At 35.4% G+C, this 25078-nt stretch overlaps 1 protein-coding gene across 6 annotated transcripts in view; it reads left to right on the forward strand.

The window, feature by feature from the left end:
- Positions 1 to 25078, forward strand: part of RYR2 (ryanodine receptor 2) — a 381518-nt gene that overhangs the window by 283154 nt on the left and 73286 nt on the right. For all 6 annotated transcript variants that reach the window (XM_061365725.1, XM_061365727.1, XM_061365728.1 and 3 more), the window contains 13 exons: positions 1169 to 1284; positions 2850 to 2914; positions 4719 to 4840; positions 8059 to 8108; positions 13243 to 13303; positions 15032 to 15270; positions 17342 to 17423; positions 18904 to 19034; positions 20499 to 20819; positions 22170 to 22410; positions 22721 to 22808; positions 24332 to 24424; positions 24751 to 24921. In XM_061365725.1, the coding sequence (XP_061221709.1) occupies positions 1169 to 1284; positions 2850 to 2914; positions 4719 to 4840; positions 8059 to 8108; positions 13243 to 13303; positions 15032 to 15270; positions 17342 to 17423; positions 18904 to 19034; positions 20499 to 20819; positions 22170 to 22410; positions 22721 to 22808; positions 24332 to 24424; positions 24751 to 24921 (1780 nt within the window). The remainder of the gene's footprint in view (positions 1 to 1168; positions 1285 to 2849; positions 2915 to 4718; positions 4841 to 8058; positions 8109 to 13242; positions 13304 to 15031; positions 15271 to 17341; positions 17424 to 18903; positions 19035 to 20498; positions 20820 to 22169; positions 22411 to 22720; positions 22809 to 24331; positions 24425 to 24750; positions 24922 to 25078) is intronic.

Raw genomic sequence — 25078 nt, forward strand, 5'->3', positions numbered from 1 at the left:
TATCAGCATGGCTTAGGAAATGTGAGTCACTAGGAAAGGCTGAAAGCGTATCTGAAATTTGTATGACTTGAAAATTAGTAAGTGAATGAAACAGTCACAGAGGTGTATTTAAGTGATCATTGTGAATTAATTAGCCTAGCACATCTACTTAAAATCTGCCTATTTCCTTTCTTTTATATCATGTGTGAAATTCAGCCCATTTATAGCATCCCTCAGTTAATCTAACAGTTCTAGGTAAAAATTTTTAGGGTGGCTGGAATAATTCAATTTACTTCCTTTCACCAGAGCAGGATGTATAAAAAAGGTTGTCACTCAGCAAAGGTTTCTTTTCTCATCCCCCGTCAAAATGACAAAAGACTCCTCAGGTGATTCAGTGTTACATGTTCCTTTTTGACTAATCCTTGGAAAATAACTGAGTACTAATGCACCTGGTGCATCTGACAGTGGGGTGGCTGACTCCATTGCTGGTTAAGCACAGGCTCTTCATTAGAGTCCTTAAAGTCCTGATCCTGCAGAATTGAGGCATATGTCATTGCCAACTTGCTAGCAGACATCAGCCCACATCATGGAACCAGCCTCTGCAAATTCATACTGACTGAAAGAAGGTACACTTTTCATATTAAACTAGTAACTATCATGATACGTACTTGTCTTTGGTTCAGCGCTGGGCCCAGGACAGTACTGGAAAAAGTAAGCTGCAATTCCATCACTTTGTTTCTCCCGTTTTTCACAAACGCTATGTATCAATTCAGAGTTTTTCCACTACCAATTGTCTTTTTGAAAAAAGTCATCATGAGGGAGATGAGATTATTTCTGGTTTGATTGTTTAAATCAAACATTTTAGCAGTTTCAAAATCCCTTACCCAAGAATCAATCCTTGGAGGGAAATACAAGACAGTAATGCCTTACAAGCAAGGGAAATTACAATGATACTGGATTAATCTGTTTGATTGACTAGTCTAATTTTTCTGTAACATTCTACTTGGGAAATCTGAGTTGTACCTTAAAAAATTGCTTAAAATCTAATTAAGTGTATAGTTCACAGAACAGTTCTGATGCTAATAAGCAGTTAATCATTACTAGAGAATGTGACATCAGACTGCGTGGAGAGGTAGGACTACTTTGAGTCCTTCTACATGTGTGAAAATTGAGTTTCTCCTTTTTGCAGAGGACTTAAGGACCTGGAATTAGACACGCCTTCCATTGAGAAACGCTTTGCCTACAGTTTCCTTCAACAGCTTATAAGATACGTGGATGAAGCCCATCAGTATATTCTGGAGTTTGGTATAGTACTTCTTGTACATCTTTTTAAGAATTTTTAACTAACATGTTTGATATTATAAAAAGAAAAACTAGATTTTTATTTTTTTTTAATACACATTCTTAGACTAGGAGTTTTCCCTCTAATTTACTATAGTTGATGAAAATTATGGATTTTGGAAAATTATGTAGCTTTCATTCATTCCAGTTTCCCATATTCATTGCCATTTCTTATGTTCGTTCATCAGATAAGAAGTGTTAAGCCAAAATTTTACTTTCATTATTTGAAAAAGAACTAGCTGTACCCCTGTATTTGTTCACAAACTGATCTCTCACATATGAACATTAATATTACTATTCATACATCGCCCTTTTTCACAGAGCAAATTAAGCCAGTCATTTTTACCATTCTGATTTTTATATTTATTTTTTTTTTTCTGGAGGAGGAAGCAGAGAAACCTCTTTCACAAAAAATCCTACAGTAGAACCTTCTTTCATGAACCCCCAGCATATGTTTTGTCAACAGTGATATCAAGGAAACAAATTAACTTGATCTGCTTTTGTTAAAGATTTATTATTTTTTTTCTTTAAAAAAGAAAGTTTGGTGACCCAAGTCAGCTTCTCATATGAGCGCTTAAAGCAAAAAAACCTGGCCAGATGCAGCTTCTGTGTGGCTGTGGGAGTTGCAATGCCACGTAACATGAACTGTACCTCATGTCTAGGCACAGATACTGTAACTTGACAGTATTAATAGCAGGAGCAGTAGGAAGGTTGAATATATCAATGCTTGTCCAAACCACAATCTAGTTTTAAAGTGGGAATTATTACATTTATGAATTATTATATGACATGCTTATTTACAGTAGGGAAAGTCTGGCTTTGATAATTCATTGTGATACTTCTGCAGCTAAAGCCTGATTATTGTGGCTTCACTGTCCTTAATTATATAGATTTGGCCTAACTGCAAGAATGATAATGAATAAATATTGAAACAATGTTAGAGCAAATATCACTCATGTCTCTCAGTGGATTAGTAAAAAGAAGATAATAAATAAAGAATAAATAGTGTGTGAGCTGTACCAGATGATGTCTGTAAAGAGTATATGATTTTTATTTTTATACTTATGGAGAAGTGAAGCAATTTTAATTTCATTTGGTTAGTACAAAACATTTTTTTTTTTTCCTGTAGACAAAGTCCACAAATAAATAGCAGAAATTTGGAAATCCTATTTCTCCTGGGAACAACTGGAGAAAGGTGTTCCATTAGAATCTGAGTTTAGGCTTCCAAATTGCCACCAATAACTAGAAAAAAAACAAATATAAGACTAGATTTGCATCTCAAAAAAATACCCATACCTCTGGACTACATCTACATTTTTATGGAGATTTGGATAATTATTCTTTACACAATTATTTCTGTTGCTTCTCATGAGGTAGTCATAAAATGCCGCTTTAACTAGTGTGTACTGTTTGTGATATCTTAAATCTGCATTGAAAGAGGTATTACTTGTTTATAGTGTACATTTAAAAAATGCAGAGTAGACTAATTGGGATATATGACAGGGACCTTAATTTTCTTCTCTCTGCAGATGGTGGCAGCAGAGGCAAAGGAGAGCACTTCCCATATGAACAAGAAATCAAGTTTTTTGCCAAAGTACAGTATATCTTTGCTTATTCTTTGTCAACATAGTAAGTAGTTGAAGTGAGAAAGTATTTATTAGTGACCATGGTTATTGTTCTTATAGTTGCACTTTTCTGTGTTAAATTCATTATTTTATTAATTAAAAACAGTAGTAATAAAAATACCTTGAAAATACTGTAGTATGAAGTCTAGATTACTATATTTTTATTCTCATTATTTCCTTACTCTGTGATATGCATCTGCTCATATGATGTTAGTCATAACCTCCCTATCTTTTCTGTTTACTAGCCTAGTCTAATTCTGAAGATTTTTCGCTTTTACAGTGTTCAGGCAGATAAATGTGGGCTTTATTACTGGAATTAATATAGCTATGTATCTGTCAGTGTCATCTTCCTTATTTCTTCCCTTGTTTTAAAACCGTACTGATGTCTATATCATGGAATCACAGAATGGCTGAGGTTGGAACGGCCCTCTGGAATTCATCTAGTTAAACTTCACTACTCAAGCAGTGTCACCTGGACCAGGTTGCCCAGGGCCATCTCCAGATGGCTTTTGGATATCTGCAAGGGCAGAGACTGCAGTCTGTCTGTGCAACCTGTGTCAGTGCTCAGTCATCCTCACCATAAAAAAGTGTTTCCTGATGGTCAGAAGGAACTTGTTGGGTTTCAGCTTGTGCCTATTGACTCTGGTCGTGTCACGTGGCACAACTGAATAAGAGCCTGGCTCTGTCTCCTCTACACCTTCCCTTCAGATGTTTATACACATTGATGAGATCCTTCCTGAACATTCTCCAGGCTAGAGCCCCAGCCCCCTCAATTTCTCCTCATGCAGTTCCTTAAAATTATCTTTGTGGTCCTTCACCGGTCTCTCTCTCCAGTATATCTGTGTTTCTCTCATACTGGGGAGCCCAGAAGCAGACAGCACTTCAGATGTGCTGAGAGTAAGAATCACCTCCCTGGACCTGCTAGCAGCACTGCCTAATGCGACCCAGAATGTTGCTGGCTGCCTTTGTAGGGAGGGTGCACTGGTCACGGTCATTTAACTGTGCACTGAGACCCAGTGTCTTTCTCTGCAAAGTTGCTTTCCTGCTGGTCAATCTTCAGCTTGCAGCTTTTGCTGTATTTTCCAACCTTGATATCCCTGCAGTAAATTGTAATCTTGATAACTTAAAGCAATTCCATGTGGTACTATTTGCCAAGGTCACTGAGTCTAAAGCTGGCATTCCACCTTATTTCACACCATGCTCCAAAAAGGAAGCAATTTCAGATTTTCGTATTGGCTGGGTTTTTTGGATCTCCACCTGGGTAACACCTGCAGTGGGCACTGAGTAATGATGACCACATGAAATAAACAGGAATACTCCTGTGGGCAAGCCTCTGATAAGTAAGGATGTTTGGGGAGTTTTATTTGGTAGCGTCTAGAGTTAAGTGCCATTAATTGTACGTGAATTTTTCTTATACCTACATTAAAAGGCATGAAGAGTTGTGTATGTGCATGTGGTATTGGAAAAATCCAAAATTGTGAGATGAAATGGAATTATACTTTCCGCTTTGTACTTCTCCTAAAAAAACCCGCACAGATTAAGTCCCAGAGATAATATAGAATATTTTTTTTCTGCTGCTTGCCTGATGACATTTTAAGTGCCTTGAATACTAAATAAATTCAGTGAGAAATAGAGATTAAAGAAAAAATACGTAGGGATTCTAAATCAGAAAACATATTTGAAATCTCCTGCCTTTAGTTGTCTTACAGAGAAAAATACAGAACATAGTAAAGAAAGCCCTGAGATAACTACTTCTTTCTGATACAATTTCAGGTTGTGCTTCCTTTGATTGATCAGTATTTTAAAAATCATCGCCTGTATTTCTTATCTGCAGCAAGTAGGCCTCTCAGCAGTGGAGGCCATGCCTCTAACAAAGAGAAAGAAATGGTGACAAGGTAAAACTTAAAATAATATTAATGTATATGCACATGTGTGTTTGACTTTAAACAGCAGCAGCTGATTGTAGCAAAGGGAGAAGTGATGTGGGAGGCACAGAAATATTTTTATGAGAATGCAAATTAAACCTTTTTCACTTTCCTTTCCATTTAGGTTAATTCATTTCATAAAATGGAGAGAGGAGTACAGTTATGATTATATGCTGTTTTAAAGGCAGTGGTGATGATTTTAGCATGCAGGGAACTTGAATTTAGTATTATGTGCAACAGCCTGTGGCTCAGGCTATAAAACTGTGTATCAGTTTTCACTGCTGGAAATAGGTATATACTGAAATCATTATTCTTGAAAAATTTTGTGTTAGATTTAAAGCCCAAACTTATTTATAACTGAGTTTCAGTAAGTATCTATATTACTGACATAAAAATTGAAAGGAGAGTTGCATTTTTTCTGCTCTTTGGTTTTCTAAACAGTAATAAGAATAGTAACATGACAGAAATATCCACTTGATCCTTTCTCTGAAGTTATCCCTTTTGGGGCTTTCTCGTTATATTTTCACCTAATTTCAGTTCTGGTGAATTGAAGCTTGTATTTCCTATTTAGTAAGGTGGACTGCAAGATTCCTGCAGGACCTACTGCATACCTGTATGTACAGGTTTCATGATTGCATTCTTGGCCGTTGCTGGGTACTTAACCATGCAAAACTGAGTTGCTGCTTTTTGAGGGTAATAGCCAGTTGCTGGTTATACAGACATATGGGGTTTGCAAGATTTTTTGAATACTGAGTGAAGTTTTTAGCAACAATACTGAGCATAAGTAAATAGTGGCTGTCTTGGCTGTGTATTATCTCATGGACTAATTTGATATGGCAGCTAATCCTGAATGGCATTCTTCAAAGAACTATAAAAAACTCTATCAAAATACATCAACCCAGATAATTTTCCACTCTGTGAGCTGCTGTTTTCTGTCTGTAATGTCCTGTATAACAATATTTTCATATACTTCTGGAATATGTCAAACATGGATGTATCAACATGCCTACTGTGTAGATTTCGGACTTCTGCATACATGCTGTCTAGCTGTGTGAGATTCCTGAACATGTATCCGAGCAAAAGGATCAGAGCTGCTGCCATACTTAATTGAATTACCTGCCATCCAGAAGTGTCAGCCAAAGAGAAGAAAACACATGCAGGGAAACCTTGGATGAATGCTAGCTATAAGCAGGGCTATTGAGCAATTTATTTCTTAATTATCAAGAGGCAAAGATTATACAAACTAAATTACATGATCCACTTCCTGAAGGGCTGTTTTGGCCCATTTTAATAGACTCACAAAAATTTTTTTTTTTTTTTTTTTTGTTGTTGTTTCGTTTTCCCGCCCTGGTCCCCCTACCTGCTCTTGGTATTGTATGACGTTTGTCAAAGCTGAATTGTGGATTTGATTTTTCCCTTTAGATTTATTTGAGTTCAACTCGTACATAGGATTTTCTTCAAGCTAAGGGCAGTTCCTGTCTGCTTTTTTTTTTTTTTTTCTTTTTTTTCCAATTAAGCTTGCATTTGTTAAGCTATGGAAGAGTATAATTTTGGGTATTGCTGATGCAATGACAGTGTTAAGTGCGATAGCCATATTGTGGTCAGCAAACATGCTAAATCCAGATTTATTCTGCAGGGAAACTGAGGTCAGACCCTGAAATGTGGTAGCATCTTGTTTGTAACCAGCCTCTTCAGGATTGGGCTTTTTGCGTTTCTCATTCATCCATCTTACAAGTCCTTGTACTACTACACTTCTATAAAATTAGTTCTGAACATCAATCTAAGTACTGGTCATTTGGCCGTTTTATTTATTTATTTATTTAACCTAAACTAATTACACTGGAGATAATAGGTTCAGTCTTGACTTTGTGAAAACATGGCATCTGCTGAAAGCTGTGGTCAGTTGTGCAACATCTTTGTTAGAACATAAGAGATTGTGAGCTCTTTTACTGTCTTTGTTAGAATACACACAGGTTTTATATGACATTAACATGCTTCTGTACAGCTTTTCCTGTTGGATTGGGTGAGCCAAGATTCTCATAAAAGAATATCTAGTTTATGCTTGCCTCATGGAATAAAAAGTGAACAGAGATCCCTGAATATGCACCAATGAGACTCTTTTCTAAAACAGAGCAGTTGCTGTTGCTATAGTGGATCATTGTGCACTGGCTAATTATCTGGATTCAACACCACATTCACCTGGCTGTTCTGATTTTGGATATGTTTCCGTTTGGCACCCTGTCAATGGAACAACATGTTCAGATCTCATCCATAATCTCTGCAGACATGCTTATGGTGTGTTTTGCTTTTAAATCAGAGGTTGATAACAAGCATTTGTGCCTAGTAATTAAATAGCTTAATAAAATGACATGATATTGTTCATGTCATTTATAGCAGATGAGGGGTTTTGCAGCATAAAAATAACACCAAAATTGATGTTGCTGTTAGGGACAATTCTCAGAATGAACTGAATCGTAAAGACTGAGCTAACCCCTCCTAAATTTGGAGGCCAGTTCAATTTGGGTAAGGCAGTGTGCTTCTGCTTCTATGAATTAACACAAAACTTCGTTTTTCATTCTCCTGAATGGGGCACTGCTCATCAGCACAGGAAGAAATTCAAACACATGAAATGAAATCATTGATCACATCCATTTTTGTTATTTTTTTGTCCATGTAAGATGCTATTTCTCATGTTGAATATGTTTAAAAAGCAATGTATTTGAAAAGAAATCCTCACTGTGTTCGGGATGACAAGATCCAAACTGGACTAAAACATTTGCCATCAAACGCTTCAATTAATCTGATTTTTTACCTTTTGTTTTCAAATTGTCAGTGGTATCCTGAATAGCACACTGACCACATTTTACTTCTTCAAGCTTCGATGGTTATTTCCTTGTGGGTTATTATATAGGACGCTTTTATATTAATTAGCTTTGCTTTTAATTTTTTTTTGTTTGTTTCTTTAATTATAAGATGTGCTTATTTAACCATGTCTGTTAAGGATATGCACTTAAAAACTCTTTCTTTAGTACTGTCCCACATTCTGCTCAGATAATTGATTCTTTCTGCGTGACATCATGTTGCTTTTCCTGCTCATATATCAGCTGTTATTTTTTCTTTCTCCCTTCCTCCCTCCTTATTTTTTTCCTTTTCCCTTCTTTTCTCTTTTATTTTTCTTTTGTCTTCAGCCTGTTCTGCAAACTTGGAGTTCTTGTCAGGCATAGGATTTCACTGTTTGGTAAGGAGACCCTTGACAAATACTAGCATGGCAATCACTTGGTTTTCTTTGCCATTTTTGCATTGTGTTATGTGCTGCTTTGTTGCATGCTGCATGGCTGAAATGCATGGTCTTCACAGACCACTAATTGTTTAGGCTGATAGATCACAGAATTTGTTAGATGGAATAAAAAGCTTTGTAGTTATCAGTTTGGGGTTGGGTTTTTTTATTTAGTTGTCAGTGTGTCTTAACTAATACCTGAATTTCATTATCCTGCCAAGGAATTTTGCTGAGTTAATTATAATTACTAATTTCTTATTTTATTCTAAATTGTTTGGGGAAAACAGAGCATCAAAACTGCACATTTGTATTGGAAAGTCATTAAGGACGATTTGTAGTGAGCTGAAATGCTTAGTTATGTTCTGTGGAATTCTTAAATATTCCCAGATGTGCTTGACTCCACATACGCATGTGTACTATCTTTCTTGTATTATGTGAATCTATCAGGAGCTTGGTGTTTGTCTTATGCTATGTGAAAATCACTTAATTGAAGTAAATTTGAAGTCTCTATCAAGCGCATATATTATATGCAGTGTGTGGCACAGTCATTTACTCTGCAATTTTTTCTTATGCCATGATGATAGGATAGTTGAAATAGTACATCATATGCATATATAGCTTCTGTGAGGGATGCATTGCAAACTTCAGCATCCATGAGCATACCTAATTGGATAATTATCTAGCGGATTAGAATTTGATTGAGATAACATGCATCTAACTGAATTCCTGCATATTTCATTCAATTTGAAGGGAAGGAACTCACTTGCTGCAGCAGTGTGGTGTTTAAAAAGCTTACAGACCGTTATGAAAACCATTAAACTAAGAAGAAAGATCAGAAGTTATTTTGGGATATCGCTTTTAAATATATTTTGGGATGAGCTGAGTGGATTTGCCTGTAAAGCCAAAAGATCATAGGAGGAATGGAGTTATTTCTGCAGCTGTGTGGCATTGTTGCAGCTTTTTCTGAAGGGTGGAATATGTCACAAACGTACACATAAGCTCGGGTTTATACCCTAGGTTGTTTCTTCAAAGAATGAACTTGCTCAGGTATACTATTAAAATTTTGCAAATCTTTTTTATTATTGTGTGAATTTATTTTTCTGACTTTTTTTTTTCCCCTAAAATGAGTAACAGCTGAAGTTAAAAATCTAAGTCAATGTAACTTTCTTCAGTATTAAAGGAAAGATCTTTTCAATTCCACATCTCAGTTTGTTCATTTCCTGTCGTTTGGCTGGGTGCGAGTGGTAGAAGTAGATACGTCAGATGGGATCAGATGAGTATTCACTATGACAACAGTTTTTACCTCCTTTCCTAGTGTGCTATAACCAACAGAATACAAAACCCTCATGCTAATACAGAAGTTACTGTAGTTTTTACGTGAGTTATAAGACCAGACTCTGGAGCATGGTTGTTTACTGTGGAACTACTAACTGAAGTCAAAGTTATCTTACAGTTTGCCTTACCTTGACAGGGAATTACATCATATTAGAAAACCTGATCAAAAGAGTTGCGCTTACTCCAGCAGAGACAAGGACTGTGTAGAAGAAGAGACAGTTCATAAGGACAGCCTTTGAGTACAGCTGGGGCCTAGAAAGTTATTTCTGTGTTGAATGACCAAGAGTTGCTTGATAATAACCTTTATGGATAGAGTAGGGGATTCACTATAACTGAGAGCAAAGTGCTGTATAGTTTTTCTATGTGTTTTGTATTACTGTGAATTTGAGTGGTACTTCTGAAGACACAGCTGCATGTTTGAAAGTGATTAGTAAATTCATGTCGCTTAAGCTGTATATAGAAGTCTTGATAAAACGGGAAATTATGCTAGTCTTACATAATGAACAGTTAATAGCGTTTGATATCTAAGAGGGTCACTGAGATTATGGAATTGTAATTTAGCATGGAATTATTTCTTTACACTGTGAAATAGTTTACTGTTTGAGAGCTGTAGGTGTGCATCAGTAAGACTACTGATTTACTTTAATTACTAATAGTGGGCTGAATTTAAAAGGTTTTAGTGAATAGTTTTGGTGAATTGAGCATTTGAATTTCTGTTTTCTCAATTTAAAACCCAAATTTATATGATTAGTTTGATTCACATTTTATATTGTTTAAATCTCCAGTAAAGCATTTTTTTTCTGGAATGAGTTGCCCAGAGAAGCTGTGGATGTCCCATCCCTGGCAGTGTTCAAGGCCAGGTCTTTGAACAACGGGGTCTAGTGGAAGGTGTCCCTGCCTATGGCAGGGGGGTTGGAACTAGATGATCTTTAAGGTCCCTTCCAACCCAAACCAGTCTGTGTTTCTATATAAGTATATGAGATTATTATTTTTTTTAATCTTTATATCAATAATGCACAGTCATGAAAGAAAAATTAGCCGGCTAAGATAAGAAAGGCCTGGGTTTGCTTACCGAATTTGGGAAAATTAGAGCAATTAACCAGGGGAGTTCCTAAAAAGAACTAGAAGGCTTTTTCTTCCTACTGTCATCCTGAATTTACAAGTGTCTTTCCAGTGAGGCATCTTGGAATCAATATGCATTGCACTTTCACAATACAGCAGCAGTTCTTCCCACCTGATATAATATTACAGCTTTCTAGAATATGTAGGACTGCACCTCAGATTATTAAAGAAACTCAGTTGTGCAGTTCATGTGATCAGCTGCGTTTATAATACATGCTGAACAGTGATCCAACCATTAAGCTAATATTTATACTAGCTCCTGGGATACTTTTAGGTTCAAAACTCTTGAACTCATGTGGTTTAGTATTTGCATATGTCCAGCCCCTGGTGTTTTGTCTTAGTTGTGTGAAGAGTTGCCATAAGGAACAGCTGTTTCAGTTCTTATCCTGTTGAATTGTACTCACCACCTCCCCTTTCATGATATAAAGGAACTTTATATACTCCGTGTTCATTTCCACATCAGTGTTCTATATCTAGATTTTAGGCTTCTGAAAACTAGTAATATTTTTAATTAAGAAAAAAATAGTATTTTTAATTTAATGAAAGTATATATATACACTGTGAAATATTGACAATTTTAAAATAAGGTGGCCTTCTGGAATTTGCTGCTGACCTCAGGTTGGAAGAAAACTGATTCTTGAAACTTTCAGTTTAGAAGGATTTTTTTTAAATTTTTTTTCCAGCTGTGTCATTTTAGGGTAAAATATTTAAAACGCCTCTTTTTGTGGGTTTTTGCTTTAGAAATAAAGTGAAAGCAGCTGCATTCCTGATACTGAAAAAGAGCAAGACACAGAATTTCCACTGAACCTAAACCTGTCTTTTATAGCAAATGGCATTTTGTAAGATTGTGTAACAAATCCTTCCTGAAGGAGACATTCCAGAAAAGAAGCCTCATGATAATTTTGCAAGTTTGGTTTTAGTGTTACATGACTAAACTCTAGAATGTCAATCCATTTAGATTGAATGGGGCTGCATTTATCATGGTCGTTGAATCTGTCCATCCTGGTCTGTGGAACCACCCACACTGCAGTGTCTGCTACCAGGATATGTCTAAAGCTTGTCTGGTTTTCAGAATAACTAGATAAATTTGTGACCCTTCCATCTGGTTGCAGCATACAAAGTACCTGATTCCTGATAAATATATGTTGCTCTTGAAATGTGTCTACATATTATAAATAAATCACCAGTTAAAATTTTCAGGGGAGTAAGCACCTCTGTACTGCACTGTAGCATGCAGCGTATACACACCTGACTGACAAATATTGAAATACTATTTCATGACAGTCTAATCCACAATCTAAGTCTGGGTTGCTTTGAGCATTTCCCTCTATCCCTGATATCATTAGAAAGTCCTGCACTCTCTTCATCTGCCCTGGCACTCATATCACTAGAGCAGTACAACAGTAAGAAAATAAACAGGCGCTGGTAAAAAACTTAATCTTTCAGGGTGGGTTTTTTTGTAGGACATTTTTAGGCCACCTGAGGTTTCTTGTCTGGTTGCTGTGTCATTGCATGACCACTGGTGTGAAGAGGGTGGGGCTGCCTGGCTAGGGGCAGCCATGGAAGCTGTGGTTCAAGTTTGTTTAATCTACTGAGGTTGAACACCACAATACCTCCTAATTTGATAGCATAGAGCAACATTCTCAGTGCTGTAATAAACCTTTCACTCCTTCCTTGCAATTTATCTTTTAAAATCTCTATTTCACTGAAATAGTTACTAATTTTAGTTGTACATTTGCCTGTATTTTCAAGTGGAATAACTACCAGTGAGAAAGTATAGCACACTGTGTGCAGATTAGAGTATTTTCAGAAATCCATTTTAAACATTCAATTTGCTGCTGCCTTTTTTTTTTTTTTGGTGAAAAAATTTAAATATTTTTAAGTAACAAAAGAGATTTTCATTTTTTGCAGATATTTAGATTAAATATACATACATGGTATTAAATAAGCAGTGGATCAAATTTGCGTAGCTAAATCCGTTGATTTGAAAAGTGAACTTAGAGGGGGCTTGTACATAGCAACATCTTGGGATGTATGTATGCATATAAGCATGTTGTGTGCCAGTTCTCTTTTTTACATTCGTTAAGTGTGAAAAGAACATATTATGGGAGATATATATTATGTCAGAGACTGTTACTCATGTGGGCCACACCTATTCTGCTATAAATGGCTGCAGCCCACTGGTAACAGCAGGGAACTAACCTTTTCGATGACATTTTGTATAAATGTTCTCTTCCTGATGTAGCTTGCCAAAGTTAAAAGCTTTTATGTTGCTTGAGAGGGGGAATATATATGTTCAATAAACTTGAATCAATTAAAGCAAAACTAACAGAACTTAAATGAAAACCAGACAATACACTGCAGCTCTAATTAACCCCACATTTAAGTGCTTCCATCTTGATTGCCTCAGCTATTTTATGAGAGATGCTTTACTGCCTCTGGTTACTGCATTTGTGTAAACAAAGCTAAGACAACAAATTGCATGTTTCTTAACCTGAATGTTAAAATGATGCAGAAGTTCATTTGCACTTCTGCTATGTCATTTACTGTTTCATTAAAACAGGGAAAACAGCAGAGGGTAGGTATGCTATACAGTATGCTCAGCTTAATTAGTGGATAATTTTCCTCCCTTGTTTAGGGAATGATGCAACATCAATAGTCAACTGTCTTCACATACTGGGCCAGACCTTGGATGCAAGGTAATACAGAATCTGTTTTCTAAAATATGATGAAAATTACTCAAAAAACTAATGTTCAGTCAGATTTGGGCTATCTGTGTAAGGCTACAGAACTTCAAAACTCAAGAAGTTACATTACTGAAAATAATACCCTTTACAAAGTAGGTTAATTACTAGTTAATTACAGTGGTTTGGTAGAACAGTATTTATCTGTAAGTTACACTTTCAACTTCAGTTCAGATCAGCGGTATCCATGAACTGCTGGCTATTAGCTCATGTCATTTTAACCATGTGACCATCCCAAAACCACAGTAACAGTATAAATATTTTGTTATTTTGCTTGTAAAAAACATCAAGCATTAAATGCATATAAAATGCAGTAAATCTAATAGAATATTAAAAAATGTTTGCATTGTCTTCATTGCAAAGTTAAGTTATTCACCATCTGATTGGAACAAAAAAACCCCACCTTTTACATTGAATTCATTGGTACTATTATTAAGTTAAATTAAGTTAAATTAAGCTGCTTGAGGCATCGTGAGGTTCATGGATGAGACAGTATTGAAACATTGGAAGGTAGTGTGTTGCTTTGGATTAACTGTACAGTCAACTACCTCTGCTGATAGCTGACTTTCAGATCTTTGTAGTTGTGAAACAAAGCATGGTAGTTGAAATGACCTCTGTGGTAATCTAAGAAAACTTTTATTCACTTTGAATTTACTCTTAAAAAATTGGCTGCATTAGTTATAGATAGCTCTTTTTCTCAGCATCTTTGCAGGGGGTTAAGTGAACAGATTTTTTTTTCCATTTGCCATGGGGTAGAGTCATGATCATGTCATTAGTATGGTTTAGCTGTTGCACTGTAGTCCTTTAGGTTGCAATATTTTGGGCTTTTGTCATAAATTGTGCATGCTGTATACATGGAATACAGATACAGGTGGATGTCACCAACTCAGCTCTTGGTAAACATGTAAGACGCCAAAATGGGACTTAGGTGTTCATGGAGGTTTCACGAAAGTTTGAAAATATTGCCATTATTACTGTATATATTTGCTCTGTCAAACAAAAAAGAAAATCTGGACTGTTATTCAATTTATAAAACAATTTTGCCTGTATTTATTTTACGCATGCCTACGTAGATACTTTCCTTAAATGAAGGATCTCTGTAATTGAGGTAGTTAAACAAGGTAATAATTTTCCTGGATTATACCCTTACATAACTGATTATGGTGTTATAGTTATGTAATCAATGCACTTATTTTATTTATATATTTTAAACAGATTTGGTTGGTTTTAATCATTCCTTTCTGATGCCCTTATTCTGGAGGCAGAATTATGACTGTCACGTTTGGGAAGACTTTCTGAGCCCTAGCTTGAGATAGATTTTCTCTTCCTAGAGTTATAAATTGCAGACTTATTCATTCTTCTTTTTTTGTTAGGTTTTTTTTTGTTGTTTTTTGTTGGTTTTCTTCCCCTCTGAAGGCAACTGGATCAGTTAATTTATACATTTAAATGGACTTTATTTTTTCAGTGGGGAATCAGATGCAGTTGCCTTATGTTCTGCAGAAAACCTGTGAAATGCTTTTCAGTAGGTTTTCTGCTATGAGAATATTTTACAGTATCAGTAGAGGAAAGATTTTTTTTCCTTCAGATCTTTATTTTCAATTTCATATAAACCAAGACTAGGCTTTAATCCATGCTTTTCTAATAGCATATTCTTTTTTTATTCTTTCTGCATTCCATATACAGGACTGTGATGAAAACTGGTCTGGAATCTGTTAAGATGGCATTAAGAGCGTTTTTGGACAATGCTGCTGAGGATCTGGAGAAAACAATGGAAAATCTTAAGCAAGGCCAGTTTACACACAGCAGAACCCAGCCAAAGGGAGTTACACAAATCATTAACTATACCACAGTTGCTCTCCTGCCAGTGCTATCTTCATTATTTGAGCATATTGGACAGCACCAGTTTGGGGAAGATTTGATCTGTATGTATTATTCAGAAGTGCCATGCCACTAAAATATCTATAGTGTCATGTAGTGAGCACTACTGGACTCTCAGCTTTATTAGAGAAGAACAAATCCTTTTGTCATAATTTTGACATAATTTTAATTGATTTAATAAAATGTTTGCTGTAATCAACCTAGAACAGTCTGTAGGTTTAATAGACTGTGTAAATATTAAAAGAGATGTCACTGTATTTAGACAGTCAAAAGTCTCAATTTTGTATATAACTTTACCATAGATTTAGTGTGACTTTTTTTTTTTAGTGTGTGTGAAAAGTTACTTTGCTTAAGTTAATTTGTCTTTGCTCTGTCTATAAATGAGGTTATACTATGAGAAGGATGTTATTCCATCATCCATGCACCTTGATTCAGTTTTTGTTAGTGTGGAATTTGGGTGGGTACAGCTTAGATCCTTAGACTGGAAGGAGCTCCTGAAGAATTCAGGCAGGATATGTGTATGAGACTGTATATGAGATTTCTGTAGAGATTTTGATTATGGCAGATTTAATTCCTTTATTTTCCCAAACCCATTCTCTACATGACAAAATTTATTTTAGGAACTTGACATGAATTCTGTTGTCCAGACTGCAGTAAAGAAAACAATTCTGTTCTGTGTAGCTAAGTCAGTTACGAACTTAACTGAAAGACCTTGAAGAAAACTATATCTAATTGCATTTTTTCTCATTTTAGAATCCTGAAAAAGTTTAATATAGCATTAAGAGAACTGTTTTTGAAAATTTGGAGTTGTACTGATGAATTCGAGTTTGATGAGGTGTAAACATCTACTTTTCTCATTAAATTAATTTTATAAAATTCAGGAGGCTGTGACAATATCCAGAGAAAGTCATCTCTGCGGTTCACAGCATCACTTGTTCATCATAAAACATTTTTTCATACATCAAGTTGTTCATGCCTTCTATCATTTTTCCTCTGGTATTCCATGTTTTGAAACTTAATACTTAGCCTCTGATACTTTGTCACTCAAGTGGGTATTCCTGATCAGCTATTCTACACACATCATACTGGTGTCAAACACCCAATTTGGGATTCATAAACTGAGAAAGAATATTTAATTTAAATCATGCCTATTTATTTTGTCTAGAGCATAGTTGGAAAGGCTATTTTTTCTTACAAACTACTACTTACATCTTATATAACATCTTTTATATACATCTTATATATACATCAAATAAGATTGACTTATTTTTACTACTCTGATGACAAGCATCTTGAGCTGGTGCTCATACCCAATACTATTACTATATGTACAGAGTAGTCCATGATGTGATCATGTACAAATGCTGGGTCAGTGTACATGAAGTACATGCTGGAAAAGCATTTTTTTCAAACAGTTGTTAAGATTATTCTCCCATTTTTGTGACTGAAACATTTGATAATTTCAAAACATGCTTTGGTGAAGTATTTGCAAGAACTAAAGGATTATTTTTCTAATCCTTTCTCAGTCTGAAGTATAAATTAAGTACATGCTATTAACTTGTATCTCTGTCTAAATTTTAAAATATCTAAACGGTGATTAAAATAATTAAATATGTTTAACAGGATTGCTTATCTTTTGTAACATATTTTATACAGTGGTGTTACATTTGTAAATTGATTTGTTCCTTAATTTTATTTTTCCACTTAGAGCACTTTACTTGATTTGCCATAAACTTTAACTGCTACAGACAAACTTGAAAAGATTCAGTGACATTTTTTAAAGAGCTATTGAATTAATAAATTCTCAGATTATTCAGTTAGATATTATCTGCAAAGAGTTGGTATACCATTAATTTCAGAAAATGATTGCACTAGTGAAATACATTTACCATCTCAGCTGGTAACTTGGTGTTGGAGTAAATAGAAGTTTTGAGTAAAGACTATGGTGCTCAGTGGTCAGAAGTCTTTGTATTTAGAGAGTGATCTTTGTGGGTTACCTTTGGTAGCTTAATAGTATTAATTCAGTTATTGTTAAAAGAAACTTATTTTAGCTCTACAGAAATATGTTGCAATGAAAAATACCTTCATATCTGTGATTTTTCTTCTTCTCTTTAGTGGAAGATGTTCAGGTCTCCTGTTACAGAATACTGGCCAGTTTATATGCTCTGGGAACGAGCAAGAGTATCTATGTAGAGCGGTAAGAAGGAAAAGTGTTCCTCTTTTTTTTAAATTTGTGTTTATGTTTAGCTTCATGAATATGCAGTCCAGAGAATAATGTAGGAAAAGATGGTTGGAAAAGATTGTTGTTGGAAAGATATCTTAGAGACAAAAGGTGCTCAGATATTAAGTGGAATGCAGCTGCATGTATTATAATACACTGATATTGTTGCATTGTTTGCTTTCTGGTGGGCTGGTAGGGCACACTGCTGGCTCATGTTCAGTTTCTCATCAACCAACACCCCAAGTCCTGCTCCGGAGGGCTGCTCTGAATCTTTTCTCTGCCCAACCTGTAGCTGTGCCTGGGATTGCCTTGACCCAAGAGTAGGACCTTGGCTTTGTTGAACTTCATGAGATTGGCATTCGCCCACCTCTCAGGCGTGTCCAGGTTTTTCCTGGGTGGCATCCCTTCCCTCCAGTCTATCAACTGAACCACACAGCTTGGTGTCATTGGCAAACTTGCTGAGGGTGCACTCAATCCCACTGTCTATGTCGCTGACAAAGACCTTGAACAGCATCAGTCCCAGCAGCACCCCCTGAGGGACACCACTTGCTACCCTCTCCCAAATTGGACATTGAGCCATTGACCATTGATCTAGAAAAAATATAAGTTCCTAAAAAAAAAAAAGACACACCAAAACCCAAAAAACCTGAAGATGGATCTTGTCACATCACTTGATCAGTTTGGAGCCATTTTTCCTTTACGTAGCAGTTCACAGAACTGCTGAATTTCTCTCAGCTGTATGGCTCAGCTTCAGCAGCTAAGGATTTCTTACATATCTAAAACTTGCTCTGATCAACTGAATTGGAAATCAAAGAATAGTTTTAAATGTCCCCTGAAAGACCCAAGTGGAGTGCCAGGATCAATTGCTTCTTCATAGAGGAAGGCTTTTTACAATTTCAACACACTCAAGGAATTTTGGTTTTCAAATAAATGTCATATTTCAAGAGCTTGGAACAATGTTTTTGTGCAAGATCTGTCAGAGTTATTGGTCATTAGAAACAGTTCTCCAGTCTCTGAAGAACTTGACTTTCATGCTAGACCAGGGTCTGAAATTACTTCACACAAGTAAAATGATAGTTGTATTTGGTCTCTCGGTCTGTTCAGTAGCTTTTCCTTAACAGGAGAGATTACAAAGACAGTAAAGCTGAGAGGAAAGTAATAGAACAAAACACATTGCTATGATGACTTTGGATTTTACCTGCATGTTTCTCATTTTCTGTCAGCTAAGCAGGCCACCTTTGACATTTTATGTCTTAACATTTCATTCATGTACTAGCAGAGGTTTGCTGCATTTGTTTCTATAACCTGTTCTTGTGTTAGTGATCCTAATAATGTAGTGACTTACCTCTTTGAGACAAGCTCATCTTAGAACAAAAATGGGGCTGGTGTACAACTGTCCTGAGGTGCACTCAGTCATCAAAGATGTGTATCCTTAACAATGTTTGTTAATTCACAGGCAACGATCAGCACTAGGAGAATGCTTGGCTGCTTTCTCAGGTGCCTTTCCAGTGGCTTTTTTGGAAACTCATTTGAACAAGCATAATATCTACTCCATTTACAATACCAAGAATGCGAGAGACAGAGCAGGTATTTCCAGAGACTCACGTGATGGCTATGAAAACACAATTTTACTATAAATGCTATTTGCCTAAATACATGTATTTTTGCATGTATTTTATAGTGCAAGAATTTTCATGTAATCTCTTGGTTGTATTTATTTCCAAAATCAGTCAGCTAAGTCTGTTAAAAATGTTTTTGGTTTTTTTTTTTTTTATGTTTCAAAAGATAACCAATGTTTTCATTTTGAGATATCATTCAAAATATACCACTTTGGAATCAATTTATTGAATGGACTTTGCACAATTTTGGTATCTGAGATGTTTTATATTTGATGATAAAATTCTGTAACTCTAGTGCCTCAGTTTCTGTATGCAATATTGGGTCCTAAATCATACATACTTGCAATTGAAGTAGTTACCTTTGCCTGTATTAAGTACATACTATATCCTTAGAAAGTGAATACACTGCAGAGGAGTATGTAAATCTTTGTTTGAAATACAAGACAGTACAGATACTTTCTAGTCACATTATGTATATTTTACATACCGCTGTGTTCCATTCTGAAACTCTTGATGTTTCTTATGGTAAAACACAATTGTTGAGTAAGGTCATGCACAGTACTTGCTTCTACGCTAGAGAAGTTACATCAGAACTCTACAAATTCTTCTTTAAGGAGACTGTGATGGCTATGTAAAATGTATTTAGGTCTAAGTAGAAGAGACTGGTTTTGAAAAACACTAGCCTGAGGCTATGTAGGTACAAACATGTGGATTTACAAATTGAAGCTAAATATTCAGTATATAGATACCTGTGTGTGTCATTGTATGTGTACATCAGGATGTTAGATACTGAAGAGCTAATAGTTGTGGTTACAGATATTTATTTGTAAATGAAAGAAACTGACCCAAAAAATACAGGCAACTGTAGTGCCTCTTCAGAGAAAGGCACTGATCATTCAAAAACTTGACAAGTAAATACTTACAATCACAAATTCACCTCCAGAATTCAATTTCTCAGAATCTGCTCTATTTGTTATGCCAGGCAATGATTTTTTTTTTCTCTTAGCATTTGATGTCTCATCTGACGTGTGTTGTTTCATTGCATTAATTTGTTTCCTCAACTGCCAAACTTATGTTGGAAGACATTATGAAATTTAAGCTTGATTTTGATTTGTCAGAATTCATTCTCTAATAATTACATTTTTAAAGCTTCCATACAGGAATTATTTTTATTAAAGAAAGTTTTATTGTTGAACCTTATATAAAAATGATTTATTATTCAATGCTATGAGAGTACCTGGGTTTTAATGTTTAGTTTGATTTTTTTTGTTTGTTTCAGTTTGATATTTTTGTGGTGGTTTTTTTTCTTGTATTGGAAGGGAATAAATGTAAATAAAAACCATAATTTTTATGGAATAGCAATTGAAAATAGTTATTTTCCCTCTATGATTTAGTTTATTGATTTTTTAATTTATTTTTTTTTCCCTAATAGTTCTCAATTTGCCTACAAGTGTAGAAGAGGTTTGCCCAAATATTCCTTCCTTGGTGAAGCTAATGGAAGAAATTGTGGAACTGGCAGAGTCTGGTATTCGTTACACACAAATGCCACATATCATGGAAGTAATACTGCCTATGCTATGTAGTTACATGTCACACTGGTGGGAGCATGGGCCAGAAAATAATCCAGACAAGGCTGAAATGTGTTGCACAGCTTTAACATCAGAGCACATGAACACTTTGTTGGGTAACATATTGAAAATCATCTATAACAACCTTGGTATTGATGAAGGAGCCTGGATGAAGAGATTAGCAGGTAAGATGTAAAAACAAACAAATGTATGTATTCAGAATATATATACACATGCACACTCTGAATTACTCCGTATTTACCTTGTTAAAATTGAGCAGAACAGCACCTCTATTTTTACATTTTTCAACAATACAGATATTAACCATAAATATTCAGTATAAAGAATGATCTGTGTAAGCAGCACATTTTAATCTCTTAATAAGTAATATAAGAAGTACCTTTTGAATATTTTGTTTTCTTCAGAATATGTACATACACTTTTTGCAGTATAGTCAAGAACTTTAGTAATTTAGGCCATTTTCATTATACAGCAGGTTTCCATTTGCCGGCATTACACAGCTTCTTACTATTCTGTATGAGTGCTGGATCCTTAAAATACTGATTTGAAGCTGTATATCTAAGATATGTATCACAATGAAATGTGGAAATGTATGTAATTTTAGTAATCCTTATGTTAACTTCATTGTGACCCCTTAAAATTTATTCTGAAAAGGTTTCTTTCTCAGCGTTACAGTCTGTAAGGAAAAGTCATTTCAGTTTTGTGAATTTAGTTTTTCAATTAGGCTTTCTTATGTTTTTCCAATACTTATGTTGTAGTAATTCCATTCGTGGTAGCAGTCCGCGTTCCTAGTCTTTTGAGGATTAGTAATGTAATTTGCTTTAAGGATATTTGCCTAAAATTGTCATCTAATCAATACATTACGAGTTGGTTTGCACTAATGGGCCCAGATGAATTGTTAATTTACATATTCATTTTTCTGAGTAGATACACAAACAGCTTGTGTTATCAAGTCTCAAATGGCTGGTTGCTGGATGGTTGAAATGGTCTAATTTCTGTCTACACACAATCCTTCCACTGTCCTAGTGTGCATAAAAAAATGCAATCAGGGTGTTTCAGTAGGTTTGCAAATAACTAGAATATGCTTTCCTCTTACTTGCTCAAGCTAAAAAAGCAAGATTCAAAAGAGGAGCAAGTGGCTGAGACAACTTATGTATGCATTATGTAGCTATATAGGTGTCCAATGATTACATACCATAAACCATTTCTACATTGCTCACTAAAATCTTGCAGCCAAATACCAATATGTTGACAGCATGCAGTAAAGAGTTAGTTATGATCTTGCACGCTTAGTCTGTGAAGCTGTAATTTCTGCCCCTGTAGTGACAAAGTGAACTGATAGTTTTCATTCTGTGAAATCCTGACCACATTTAATTCTTGGCAAAACTTCTGCTGATTTCAATGGGGGCAGGATTTTACTCTGTAGCCTAGAAATAAGAACCAAGGAAAAGGGAAAAGTTTCTATTTATATTTTGTGGCCAGGTATATGTTATAATGCTCATTACCTTAAATAGTGTTTTCCCAGCCCATCATAAGCAAAGCGAAGCCACAGCTCTTAAAGACACACTTCCTGCCACTGATGGATAAGCTAAAGAAAAAAGCAGCAGTGGTTGTATCGGATGAAGAACATCTAAGAGCAGAAGGCAGAGGTGACATGTCGGAGGCTGAACTGCTCATCCTAGATGAGTTCACCACTTTGGCACGGGACCTCTATGCCTTCTACCCTTTGTTGATTAGATTTGTGGACTATAACAGGTATGTGGAGAGGAAAGGGTCAATGAATCTTGTAAAACCTTCCTGTTTATTGATACTGTCTCTTATCACTTCATCTGCCTAGCATTGAAAAAAAGTGCAATCCAAATCTATTGTGTTAGACCTAGGATTAATGTGGAAGGATTTTAAGGGTTTTGAAACAGGACAGCAAGAAGCCGCTGATACCAGAAAGGATTAAAAGCATGCATGCTTGCCTTTGTTGGCTTGTATACTTGTAAAATGTTGAAAACTGGTTTGAAAGCATAAAGCCAATGAAGAACATCTGCGTTTCCACACTTTTACCAAATTTTAGGGCAAAATGGCTGAAAGAGCCCAACCCTGAAGCGGAAGAATTGTTCCGCATGGTGGCTGAGGTCTTCATTTACTGGTCAAAGTCTCATGTAAGTAATTCCTTAGTAACTACTTGTTTTAATTAGGTTTCTTTATAGGCAGATCAATTATTTAGTGGTTGTGTTGAGAAGACACATTTAATGACAGAAGTGAAACTGCAGATGGGAAGGTATTAATGACTTTCAGTTTCCTGACACTCTTGAAATGCCTGAATAGCTAGGGAAGTTGATGAATGTTTTGTAGCGTAGTAACACTGATCATAGATATATTTCATATAAATTCCAGTTTGTTTGTTGTGGAGTTTTGGGGTGGTTTTGGGGTTTGACTTTGTTGTTGTTTTTTTGGTTTTTTTTTTTTTTTTTTAATATATATGTATATGTGTATTAAGTTCATTGAGGTCTGTGTGCTTGCCCCCATTTTTCTATTGTTCTTTTCACCCCCAAAGCCCTTTCATAACCAGTCCATTTTCCTGAATTGTACAGTCTTTCTGCTTGAGCCTCTGTGAAAACTTATAATAAAAATTACGTGGAAGGGTCCTCAACATGACTAATGCAACAAGGGTTTCCTGAAGGAAATGTGCAGCTCTCTTTATGGTCGTTTAGATTGTATTGCAGTTTAGATCTGTATTTCTTTAACAAAAGTTCAAGGCATATAGTTCCATTATTAAACCTATATCTGTAGCTATATTTAATGTAGGAAAGTCAGTAAGTGTTTTAAGAGCAAGAAAGTAGCAAATATATCTTATGATGAATTCTAAGCTTTTTTTTTTTCCTAGATGATACTATTTCATATTTCATAAGTTTTACCAGTGAAGGATTTCTTCTTAATTCCAGTTATACAGAATTTACCTTTAGTTCTCAAGTTTGAGTCCTCTGGTTCACATGCAATAACAAAGGGGTCTGCCTTAAGACTTAATCAGGCATCATCACTGAGAGTACTTAAAAATAAAGCATGATTCATGTGAATACTGGATCAAAAATAAACACAACAGAAGAGTTTAGATGCTTTCAGGTATTAGATTTCTATATAGACTGTTTATACTAAATATCCGTTCTCCTGTAACTATAATTCTCTCAACTTTGTATTTGTGTATTTGTGCCTGAATTTGAATGTAAGATTATTATAAACATCACTCTACACAGGCACTCTAGGTAGATCATCAGATTACTTGTGTATTCATAAGTTCAGTTTTTTATTTAAAGTTCCCTATGTATCTGAATATAATTGGATTTTAAAAAGGAGGCATGGGAGAGAGTGGGAAACGGATTATTTACTACTATGGAAAACCCAGACAATATTTTTACATTGAATTACAGGAGGATTTTTATCATAGCTGTTTCAAAGCCAGAGAAACATTTTTTTCTAACAGTCATAAAAAAAAAAAATCCCAACAACCCAAAATACACAACTGCCTGGGCTATGTCATGTAAATAATATTGGCCATTATTGTTCATCCTTTTCTGTCCTTTGTAGATTTTAGAAATTTCCAGTCAATTTGTATTTTTATTCAAAGTTTCTTTAGATAGATTCCTCATACAAGTGCTTCTAACTGAGATCTTAACTGTATTTCTAGAATTTCAAAAGGGAAGAGCAGAACTTTGTGGTACAAAATGAAATCAACAACATGTCATTCCTTATCAGTGACACCAAGTCTAAGATGTCTAAGGTAGTGTAAAGATTTTTGGTTTTTTCTCTTTGCAGAGGGGAAGGAGACAGAAGTACGGAGAAGGACTTTTTGTTTGTTTGCTTTTTGCTAAGAGTATCTGTTGAAAACACTGGGTTGAGAATCAAAACATAGTAATTTGAGAAATACGGTGGACTTTCAAGATATTGGTGCAAAATATTGGCAATCATATAGTGGCAGTTCCACTGGATAGGGTTGCAGCTATATAGGTAGTAAGGAAATTGTCAAACCAGACCCAAGTACAAAGTTGTTAGGCCACTTCTTTTATTACATACTGAGTTCTTTTATATCTTTACTTTATGCTGCAGGCAGCAGTTTCTGACCAGGAGAGGAAAAAGATGAAGCGAAAAGGTGACCGGTACTCTATGCAGACCTCTCTCATTGTAGCAGCACTGAAGAGATTACTTCCCATTGGCCTAAACATTTGTGCTCCTGGAGACCAAGAGCTGATTGCACTGGCTAAAAATCGCTTCAGTATGGTAAGTTCTCTTTCTGCAAAAAAAAAGTACAAATATTTTACTATTAATTAATAATAATTTAATAATTCAATTATTTGAGTATTTGCCCCCATCCTCATTCTTACAGCAGGACACAAATAATCAAGATTATAATTCTGTTGTATAAAGGCACATTGCG

The sequence above is a fragment of the Neopsephotus bourkii genome, unplaced genomic scaffold (genome assembly GCF_033783945.1).
Source record: "Neopsephotus bourkii isolate Nb327-2 ecotype Australia unplaced genomic scaffold, CSIRO-AGI_Nbou_v1 NB_1292, whole genome shotgun sequence".
NCBI lineage: Eukaryota > Metazoa > Chordata > Aves > Psittaciformes > Psittacidae > Neopsephotus > Neopsephotus bourkii.